General features: G+C 41.8%; 1 protein-coding gene across 4 annotated transcripts; it reads left to right on the top strand.

Moving 5' to 3' along the window:
• Positions 1 to 189: 189 nt before the first annotated feature.
• pknox1.1 (pbx/knotted 1 homeobox 1.1) lies at positions 190 to 10,182 on the top strand. Of its 4 annotated transcripts, none has more exons than XM_074694888.1 (11): positions 190 to 304; positions 3,390 to 3,505; positions 4,765 to 4,892; positions 5,532 to 5,703; positions 7,244 to 7,444; positions 7,541 to 7,691; positions 7,830 to 7,927; positions 8,200 to 8,328; positions 8,418 to 8,494; positions 8,642 to 8,805; positions 9,019 to 10,182. In XM_074694888.1, the coding sequence occupies exons 2-11, from the start codon at positions 3,455 to 3,457 to the stop codon at positions 9,198 to 9,200; spliced, it is 1,353 nt and encodes a 450-aa protein (XP_074550989.1). In that variant the 5' UTR covers positions 190 to 304; positions 3,390 to 3,454; the 3' UTR covers positions 9,201 to 10,182. The 4 variants fall into 4 exon arrangements, with proteins under 4 accessions (XP_074550989.1, XP_074550990.1, XP_074550988.1 ...); XM_074694889.1 differs by lacking the exon at positions 190 to 304 and adding an exon at positions 366 to 1,275; XM_074694887.1 differs by lacking the exon at positions 190 to 304 and adding an exon at positions 1,286 to 1,425 and having other exon boundaries at positions 7,541 to 7,658.
• The last annotated feature ends 163 nt before the right edge of the window (positions 10,183 to 10,345 follow it).

Genomic DNA, 10,345 nt, shown 5'->3' with positions numbered 1-10,345 from the left:
GTACATGAACATAACAAAAAAAGAAAAACTCTATTAACCTTCTTCCTAATCGATCAAGAAATGAGATATAATCAACCCATTACTCAAAAATAATGATTTATGTATCAAACCTAAATCCTACTTATTTCAAACCCCAGCAGGGTGCAGAGGGACTCTTCAGGCAGCAGGACGTCATATCTCCGCCCACCTCATAAATATTCATGAGCCCAGCGCCCCTGCGTGCCCTTACGCGATGACGCAACGCGACAACTGCGGGTCCCGATTGCTGCAGCCGCTTGTCAGTGTGACGAAGATTGGCACTCAGGTAAGCTGTCACTCAAAATCCCTCTTTTTCCGTTCCCTATCAATCAAACAATCTGGGCCGCACGCAATAATGCCCCGGGGCGAGGAGCGCGGACCTAGTCAGAGCAGAGGATGGTGGTTTCGGAGGGGAAGCAGTAGCGGCAGAGCTCCGGGAAGAATTAAAAAAATCTGTATACAGGGGAGGGGGGGTAAAAAAATATGTCGGCGTTTTGGGGGCAGAGGAGGATAGAGGAAAAGCAAAGGGCGAGTGCTAGAAACGAGGCCCGACAGTTGCAACGCTAGCGCGGAGGGGAGGGGAAGCAGAGGGCAGCTGTCCCCGCTTGATTGATTGACTGATGTGGGGGAGATTTGACGAAGAGCCGGGCTAGCCTTGTATACCGCTGAGGCTTCTTTATGATTTTGCAGTCGAATTACTTTACTTAGCCGGATAAAATGCATATTCATTTTAATGTTAATTCAAATACGCTCAAGCGGTCGAAGCGTTGTTTGGCCATTCGGCTTGCTTCGTATCAATCCGCGGGGTCTTTTTTTATACCTGGCTAGCTGGGCTAGCTTGTGTTTTGGCACTGATTCCCCCCCGTGCTAAATATGGCGCTTTGCATTTTACCAGCATGAGAAACACTTTTAACTTAGCTACAATGCTAACGTTAGCTGTCGCTCTTTATCAGTGGCGAGCCACCGATTACGTCGCATTAACGCTACAAGCTAGCTTAATATTGTGGGTAAACAAGGCGGCCTGCTTTGTCTGTAAATACCTTCATCGTTAGCCCAGAAAGGGGGTAGTTAGCTCATACTGGCCCAAAGTCGTCCATACAGTTTGCTCTCCTGTGCCGCCACAAACGGCTAATGGGGGGCTAGATGCTAAGTTGGTCGTGGTGGGTGTGTGATCATTTGCAGGGTAACATTAAGAGCAACTCACTGTTTATAACAACAGACCCACTGTCTGCGAATTTAAGTTCTCACATCTCCAGGGTTTGTGTGCCTTAAATTCAGTTAGATGTTGATTAGATGGATGAGAATACATTGGTCCACCTATATAGCCTTAATCTTCTGAAGCACTTGAAGACGACGCTAAAGTTAGCATCCCATTTGCAGCTTCAGCTAGAAAAGTGATGGAAAAAGGTCTGAATCTAAAACCACTTTATCCGTAAATGTTTGGTAAATTACCTGTTAACACGTTTTCACATTCTTTATTTATTGTTTATTGTTGTGAAATCCTTAAAAGGGCACTTTAACTGTTTTTTCACCTCTGGACTTCATTTAACCAGGTCCTGGTTAAAACCAAAACGTTAAAACCTATGTGCTCTAGGGATTAAAAAACAGTGAAATCACCCTTTTTGCACATTCAAAAATGAATGAAAAAGTAAATATAAAACAGTTCTTAACTCAAAGAGGCTGTGCCTTCTTTTGAATAATTTAGTCCAGCTTAGAGAAGCATAGGTATAGGAATTTGGGATCAGGATCTGGTCCAGTGTAGCCTTTAAAACGATAAAAGTGAATGTAAAGAAGCCTTTGTAGGTACTTTCACATGTCAAATAAAAGGCTTCACAAATTAGATTCACTTTTTTAATTCTGAATTCTCTAAGCTTAATCTTTTTTTTTATTTCTTCTTTTAATAGATTTTATGTCCTTTATGCTACCTCACACAATGCATCATAAAGTAGCGCTAAAGTTTTATGTTTATAGAATATGAGAATAAAACTTGTTATACAATCCTAAATGCTTTATCAGCTAATAGAATACCTATTGCTGTCATTCTGATTGGTCTTTCTCATCAATTATTTCCAATGATTAAACTTTAATATTCAATTCAGTTGATCTATAATGCAAGCATAGGTACAGTTTAAGGATATGAAAGGTAGAGGGCGTGGGTTAGGACACAGAACTCAATTCTGTGGATGTTAAACTGTTTTTGATAGGGATGCACGATATTATCGGCACAATATTGGTATCTGCTGATAAAAGCTTTAAAACACGTTTATCGGTATCGGCAGATATGAAAATTTCTGCCTATATGCACAGCCGATAAGGTGCTATTCAGTTAGGATTATTATTATTTTCCATCTGAAAAATAAGCTCCTTAAATAAAATGTAGCATTTCATTTATTTGCACTGCAGAGATCTGTGTCTGTCACCAGGTTGTTACAGTAGCTCTAAAATAATCAAATGCAACTTGGTTATGTCTAAAAATGCATTGTACATTTAAAGTTCATGTGATCTAAAGAAATTATTTTTCTGTATTTCAATACTGAATGTCTTGAGTTTGAAAAAATAATACATTTCTTATTTGTGGTAAAATCAAATGTTTTTTGTCTTGTTTTATGTGTGTTTCTCAAACAAATAAGACTGCCACAATTAGAGTAACATATAAATTCCAGTACAGGATAGACTTAGCTTTCTTTACGGTGAAAAAAACAAACTTGTGATTATCGGTATCGGCCAAAAGGTGTTTCGATTATATCGGATATCGGCAAAATTCCAATATCGTGCATCCCTAATGTTTATAGAATATGAATATGAGAATAAAACTTGTTATACACTCCTAAATGCTCTATCAGCTAATAGAATACCTATAGTCATCATTCTGATTGGTCTTTCTTATCAATTATTTTCAATGATTAAACTTTAATATTCAATTCAGTTGATCTATAATGCAAGCATAGGTACAGCCTAAGGATATGAAAGGTAGAGGACATGAGTTAGGACACAGAACTAATTTCTGTAAATGTTAAGTTGTTTTTAGACCACCAAAAAAAGCTTTAAAAACCATACTTATTAATGCAACAGCTTTAAAACCTGCAAGAAATGTTGCTATGGTTATCATTCAGGAAGGGAGTTTTCAGAAGTCTTTTCATTTTTAATTAGGAGAAATAGAATACAGTATAAACAAACAGTTATTACATTGCATTACATTTTCTAAACAACAGCCTTTGGTTTAAGTGTGAATCACACCAGCTCAGTATACCAAGCTGCAGATAATGTTTCATTCTGACATCATGCGGTTGCATTATTAAACGCTTCTGTGCATCGTACACCGCTGGCATCTTTTTCCAGGTAGTCTAACTGAAACTGTGTGTATTGTGCAGGTTGGCCACCTGTCCCTCCCGCTCTCTATAATGCTCCAGTGTTTGCAGCATCTGCAGTGAACGTGATGGCAGCCAAGTCGGTTTCCATAGACAAGTACCCAAAGGGAGAGCAGCAGGTGGGTGAGAGGGACCTCGAGCCCACACAGTCTGCTCAAACTGCACCTTTTCTGCTTGTGTGCTAAAGTCAGAGGACAACAAAAACAATACAGAAATGAAAGTGTTTATGACAACATGCAAATGTTTTAAGCCACCACTTGAAGTATCCACATCCAGTTATTTTTAGGGTTGATAAATCGGTCTGGGTGGCCTGACAAAGAGGCACTTTCTGCATGTAACACTAGAACACAGTATTACATCAGTTCTAGTAATTTGTTGGCAGGGAGCTCGTCTGTCTGAGGCAGAACACCACAAATAAGTCACTGCATGAGAGAGACACTGGTGCAGTATGAAGACTGCTCTCTGCCTGGTATTTCTGGGTCTGAGCTTATGTAAATTGCTTACCGAACACTTTTATTCATGTGCCAAATTCGGGGGTGTCCAGAGCAGAAACAGGATCTATGACTAATGAGAAATTTTCCGCCCCAAGCAATGATTATTTTTAGCTTGTTTGCGCTCAATCTAAGTCATTGTTGGGCTCAGTCACATGGTCGGGGATGGGATTTATGCTCCGCATTGCTGTTAGGCAGACACTGAGAGAGAAAAGGAAAAGAGTAGAAACTTGGCTCTTAATCAATGAATGTGATGTTCCTCTGGTGGAGTTTGGGAGATTCTGTGCCAGTGTTTTAATGCTAGCCTTCATTTGCATCAGGTGACAGATGTGTCTCATTTGCAAATTGAATGTAACAGCAGAAGGGTCGTGTTTAGGTTTGCATCAAGGCGGTAACACGACACTGTCTGGATTGAGTTCAGCTTTAATGTGCGAACAAAGTGATGTCTAGAGAGTGGTGGGGGCGAGTGAAGGCAGACTGTGCATCTGTCCACTGGAGATACATTAAGAGTTTTAATTGTTCTGCAAAGTTCTGCACATTTTCAGACTAATATCTTTCACAGATCCAAATCTTTCATCACACTTTTTATTTTCCTGCCTCGACAGTGGGGGCTGTGTTGTTTTCTTGCTTTCCATTTGTGTTTTATCCTGCTTAAAGAGCTGTTAACTTCTCACTTTGATGATGACAAATGTACAGTCCTCAGAGTCATTGCAGTATCTCATGACCTGCAGAATAAAGGCACGTCATGACTCTGTAAAGTGATGAAGTGAGGCTTTGTTAAGCTTTTCCTTCTATCTTAAGATGATGTCTTCACATGTCTCATTCCTTACCTTCCTTCATCTTCTATGTGGCTTTTTCTGATTTCTTCACCGTTTTTTTCTCCACAGATGCAAGTAGTGAAGATAGACAGCGATACGGAGCAGAAGTTCATTGAGGGGACGCTGGCAGAGGCGCCTAGTCCAACACCCACAGAGCCACAGACACCCATGGACGCGGACAAAGCTTCTATATATCGGTACAGAAAAAAAACAGTGTTATAGATCTCAAATAATCCAATTATCACCTAATCTTTTTTTCTCTTCTTTGATCTTCTCAGCACTTCAAGTCAGACAGAAATCAAATCATCATTTCTGTGAAGTTCCCTCTTAAATAATGGGCCGTCAGATCTGGTCATGAGGTTGTTTGAGCCTTGTGGAGCCTTCAACCTAGAAATCTAGTTTATAGAATGACATTATTCAGTGTAATCAACAAAAGACTTATAGACTCCCTGTATTTAATGCTTATACCAGAGGAGGAGGAGGATATGTAATAGGCAGTAGTGTTGAATTGCAGTGCATTGCTATTAATACCACGTGTGTGAATACAAAATACTGACACACACTTGGTATTTCAAGGCTTCCATCCACCATGTAAAACTTAACCACGCTAAATGAGGATATCTTTGTAATATACATGCAGACTTTGGGGAACGCTTTTTAAAAATGCTGAAGTCTTTAAGTGCAGCTCTTAGCCGTCTTTTGTTTTATTTTGGAGTCTTTTAACAGCAGGAGGATTTCACACCTTTTGTTTTTGTCTGAATGTTGAATACGTCCTCTCTGAACTCAAACCCAGCATCCTGTCCTGTTTTGTCTGCGTGTGGGCGCACCTTTCACAGGCATCCCCTGTTCCCTCTGTTGGCCCTGCTGTTTGAGAAGTGTGAACAATCCACCATGAGCTCAGACTGCATCACCTCGGCCAGCTTCGACGTCGACATCGAGAACTTTGTGCGCTGTCAGGAGAAGGAGGGGAAGCCTTTCTTCAGTGAGGACCCTGAACTCGACAACCTGGTGAGAGACGAAGATCAGGCAGTTTGGAAATTCATTTTAGTCTTCGCCAGATTTAAAAAGAGACAAAAAGAAAAACCGCTGTGTACTGTGGTTGAGAGGGGTCTCAGATGTAGGTTTAGTCCTGAGGAATTTGACAAAACTAAGTCTGGCATATGAGGTATTTCTCAGGAAAAGTGTGGAGAGCTGTGCTCACACACTCACCAGTCAGTGACCTTTGACCCCAGCAAGCAGCAAGGAGACATACAGTCCTGTTAGTAGTTGCTGCTCACAACCATACTAATTGGAGAATAGTTCTGTTTAAGTAATTTCATGCCACAGTCAGTAAGATAAAGCTGGTGAGTATAACGCTGTGCCAAGTTCAATATGAAAGTCCACAGTGGTTGTGACAGCAGGACTTTGTAACAGCGTGCAGGCAGAAAATTTCTGTGGAAGCCGCTTCTGAGGATCTCCTTTAAGACGAAGATGATCTGGATACAGGGTGTCTGCGGGGTCTTAAAAAGTATTAAAAGTTGATAATTCAGTTGCGGGAAAATTAAGGCCCTTAAAAAGTATTAAAAAATCTTAATCCTAATGTTATGAGGTATTAAATTTTATTGGTATTCAAGCTTTGACTCCAAAAGTATCCATGAATATTTATTTACCTCCTTGTGATTGTTACAAACTAACCTGACACGCCAGACAGACAGCTCCATATATCCGCCACGGAAATAGTCCATCTGGTTGGAAAATGTTTTCAGGGTCTGAACCTTCAAAAATAACCACACCTGGTGATTGGACAATCATTCTGCTCGTCACACTCATCACAGACCAGAGTGAGGATCTAGAAAAAGCTTTAGCATCTCAAAATATTTCTCTCTAGATCATAAGAGTTTCTCAAGCCTCCTGAGAAAATTTCTAAAACTTTTGGTGACCTGGGATCTTGGATTCTTACGATTTAGAGAAAGCTTCCTCTGATCTCAGTTGTTTTGGAACAAATTTTCTTTGTTCAAATCACCTTTTTGCTGGATACAACGTGAGATAAGGTATTTATCAATACAGTTACTTAGAGCTGTTGTTTGAAACCTGACAACAGCAAAGTTGTGATTTTTGTGAGGCATGGGCTAAATGTAGCTCTAGCTGCCCAACATATCCGTAGGCTAACGTGACAACAAACTCTATTTGTACAGTAGTTTAGTAGTCCTCCGTATGTAGCGCTGATGGAAAGCAAATAACACAATCTAAAGCATATGTCCTAAATTTTGACAATAATGAAATAAATTCTTGTTGTTTTTTTCTGCAAGTTGGCCTTGAATAACTGTTACTTGTTGTGGGAATGGGAATGTCAATTAACCTGCTTTTAGTTTCATTTATATTTTCAAGCTTTATTCCTTCTCAGCTTACTTGAGACTTTTTGAAAGCTTTTTTTAAAAAGTCTTTAAAAGGTATTGAATTTAACCTCAGAATTTCAGCATATACCCTGGGATAGAAAGTCAGGCTTTTTAGCTTGAGCTTTATTAGTCGCCAGGGATCTTTTCTCAAACGCTGCATCTATCCACCTCAGATGGTCAAAGCCATCCAGGTTCTGCGGATCCACCTCCTGGAGCTGGAAAAGGTGAGTGACCTGTGTAAGGACTTCTGCAGCCGCTACATCGCCTGCCTCAAGACCAAGATGAACAGTGAGACTCTGCTGAGTGGAGATCCAGGAAGCCCATACTCCCCCGTCGGAGGCCAGGTTCCCACCTTCTCCCCCACTAAGACTCAGGTATGACACGTCATCAACGCACCCATCAGCTGTTTCATTGTCTGTTAATCTAACCTGCTCCACAACATTCCAACCTCCCTGCTCTCTGTTCTGCAGACCCCAAGCTCCATCTCGGGGACCATCAGCCCCCAGGGTCAGATCGTGGTCCCAGCTTCAGCTCTGCAGCAAGGGAACGTTACCGTGACAGCCGTTAACCCCACCCAGGTGGTCGCAGGTATGTCACCATGGCATACAACTCCTCCTTCAGGTACTGAACTGTTAAACTGCAGCTGACACACCGTCATCCACCAGTGGGACGCTTTGATAGAGCCTTTTCTGCAGACCGCACCCAGCAGGTTACGTTCAGCTGAACATGTGTGTGTTTGTGTTTCTGTGTTACATCCAGGTGGCACGGTGTACCAGCCTGTTACAGTCGTCACTCCGCAGGGCCAGGTGGTAACACAGGCGCTCTCCCCGGGGACAATACGAGTCCAAAACAATCAGGTCTGTGCGGTTACAAGGCTGTGTTTCAGTGGTGTGATTAAGATTTCTGCAGCATAGATTTGAGACATGTTTTATTTTAAAAAGCTTGAAAGATAAAAGCAAAGGATGTTAGATTTAATACTTTATGAACTGCATGACAGGAAACATGATTTTGTGCCAAACTTTTACCCTCCAGTGTTCACTCTCCCTTCTTTGGGTTGATGATTTTTAGGATTTTAAGTTAAAATTCAAACATGATCAAGTGTTTGCTCAATCTCCATCTCCCCGCTCAGCTCCAGCTCCAGTTCCACCAGGATCTGAACCTCTTCAATCACGACGACAACTCAGCCAAGAACAAACGTGGAGTTCTACCCAAACAAGCCACCAACGTCATGCGCTCCTGGCTCTTCCAGCACATCGGGGTCAGTTTTTGTGCGTCACATCTTTGTCACCACTTCAGCGCGTTAAAGAGCTGTTTAAAACAAGCGTTCCTCTCTTTTCTCTCCTGCAGCATCCGTATCCAACAGAGGATGAGAAGAAACAGATTGCCACTCAGACAAATCTGACGCTTCTGCAGGTCAACAACTGGTGAGTTCAACTCTTCTTCAGGCCTCAATCTGTAAACTTAATACAACAAAACTGCTACAAAACAAATTCAACAACAACAGACATGTAAAAAAGTGAAAATCCAGACAGTGTGGTGCTAGAATAAACTGTTTGGTCTCGTGTCTCCAGGTTTATAAATGCACGGAGGCGGATTCTGCAGCCGATGTTGGACGCCAGCTCGTCTGAGACACCGAAAGCGAAGAAGAAGACGCCTCAGAACCGACCTCTGCAGCGCTTCTGGCCCGACTCCATCGCTGGAGGAGGAACTCACCAGCAAGTTACCATGCCAGATGGTACGCAGTGGTTTTTATATGAACAGACTGTATTAAAGTCATACATAGAAAAGATATGACTGAGTTTTTTGAGAGTAGAAGGCATGTAGGATAAATTCAGAGGGTCAGAGCTGGTGTTTTGTCGCAGTGATACAGTTTCTCTGGTAATTCTTCCAAACTTCAGGGTTGTCTTATATTCTGAGCATTACGGTAATAAGTGTTTTTGACTCTCAGGTACAATGGTGACGATGAACGTGGAGGGTCTGCAGAGCCTGACGTCAGACGGCGCCACGCTGGCAGTGCAGCAGGTGATGCTGGGAGGCCACAGCGAGGACGAGTCGGGAGACAGCGTAGACGAGGACGACGACGCAGACATGGCTGGGCTGGGCCTGGACAACAGCGACTCATTGCAGTAGAGGACACACTCCCTCACGCTCTGATCTACACACACACACACACACACACACACACACACACAGACACAGACACAAACAGCGTGCGTTGACAGGTCTACAGGATGAATCATGTACACACACACACACACACACACACACAGGTTTACACTGAGCACAAATCTTCAGGACGTCTCAGCGACGCTCCTGCACTCTTCCAACCCTCCACCCTGCTGAACGGCGGTTTATGCTGCGTGTGTGTACATCACGAGTTTCATTTCAGAAACCGTTTTTTAATTATTTAGTCGATGTATGCGAGTGCACTTTTTTTTGTATATTTAAGCTCAAAAAGATTAAATCAAACAAACAGAAGAAGAAAAAAAAACAAGTGTTAAAAAACACGAAGCAGAGTTTGTATGCTCCGTTACTAAATGTTGACTGATTTCTGATTTGTTCCCCCTCCCCTGTTGAATTCTCATTTTGGATGCCAACACTTTAAAGTTGTATCTGTAAGGGTTTGTCTTCACTTTTTGCATGCTTGTGTTTTGAGTAGATGTGCGCACTCTTACGACTGACTCCACGTGGAGCGATTCGGGGGAGGAAAAAAAAACCAAGAGAAGCTTATTTTTATAAACAAACATATGTAATTAGTGTTTTTTGTTCCATTTTTTGTGTTCTCCTGTTTTGTAAGGAATATTTATGTACAGATTCATAATAATGGATAGCGACCCTGTTTTCCAGGGTTCTTTGAAGTTTTCTAAAAAACAGAAAAAGAATTGAAAGCTGAAGAAATTGCTATTTAAATTGGTTTTAAACTTACAATACTAACAAGGCCTTACGTGTGTTCTTTTCTAAACGATTCTTGCCAAGAAGCACAAAAAGAAAGTCCAACCCTGGCGTGGTGAAATAGGTCAAAAATGACACTAAAGCGCAGAACGCGTGTGTGTTTCTGCAAAGCGTTGTTAGTAACTTTTCTTTGTGTTCTGCTATCTGAAGAGTCCCGCCGCAGTGGCGCTCGGACGTTTTTAAACGCAGCTCCAGTTTTACCGTCATTGTGTATATCATGCAGTGCGTCTTTTTAATCATTTTACAGTAGTAGTGTAGGCGTCACTTTCTCAAATGCACAATCCAGAACACTATGCTGATCACACAATCACAAGGGTCTGACG

Source organism: Halichoeres trimaculatus, unplaced genomic scaffold (assembly GCF_033239565.1).
Source record: "Halichoeres trimaculatus isolate MK-OKI-2021-1 unplaced genomic scaffold, fHalTri1.1 fHalTri1_scaffold_19, whole genome shotgun sequence".
NCBI lineage: Eukaryota > Metazoa > Chordata > Actinopteri > Labriformes > Labridae > Halichoeres > Halichoeres trimaculatus.
The sequence above is the reverse complement of the archived record's forward strand: the minus strand, read 5'-3'. Positions and strand labels throughout refer to the sequence as shown.

What these genes read in the sequence shown, in the direction of transcription:
- pknox1.1 (XM_074694886.1), top strand. An exon ending in ACCCAAAGGGAGAGCAGCAG is followed by an intron (nt 3,506 to 4,764) that starts GTGGGTGAGAGG and finishes TTTTCTCCACAG; the next exon opens with ATGCAAGTAGTGAAGATAGA. An exon ending in GCAAGTTACCATGCCAGATG is followed by an intron (nt 8,806 to 9,018) that starts GTACGCAGTGGT and finishes TTTGACTCTCAG; the next exon opens with GTACAATGGTGACGATGAAC.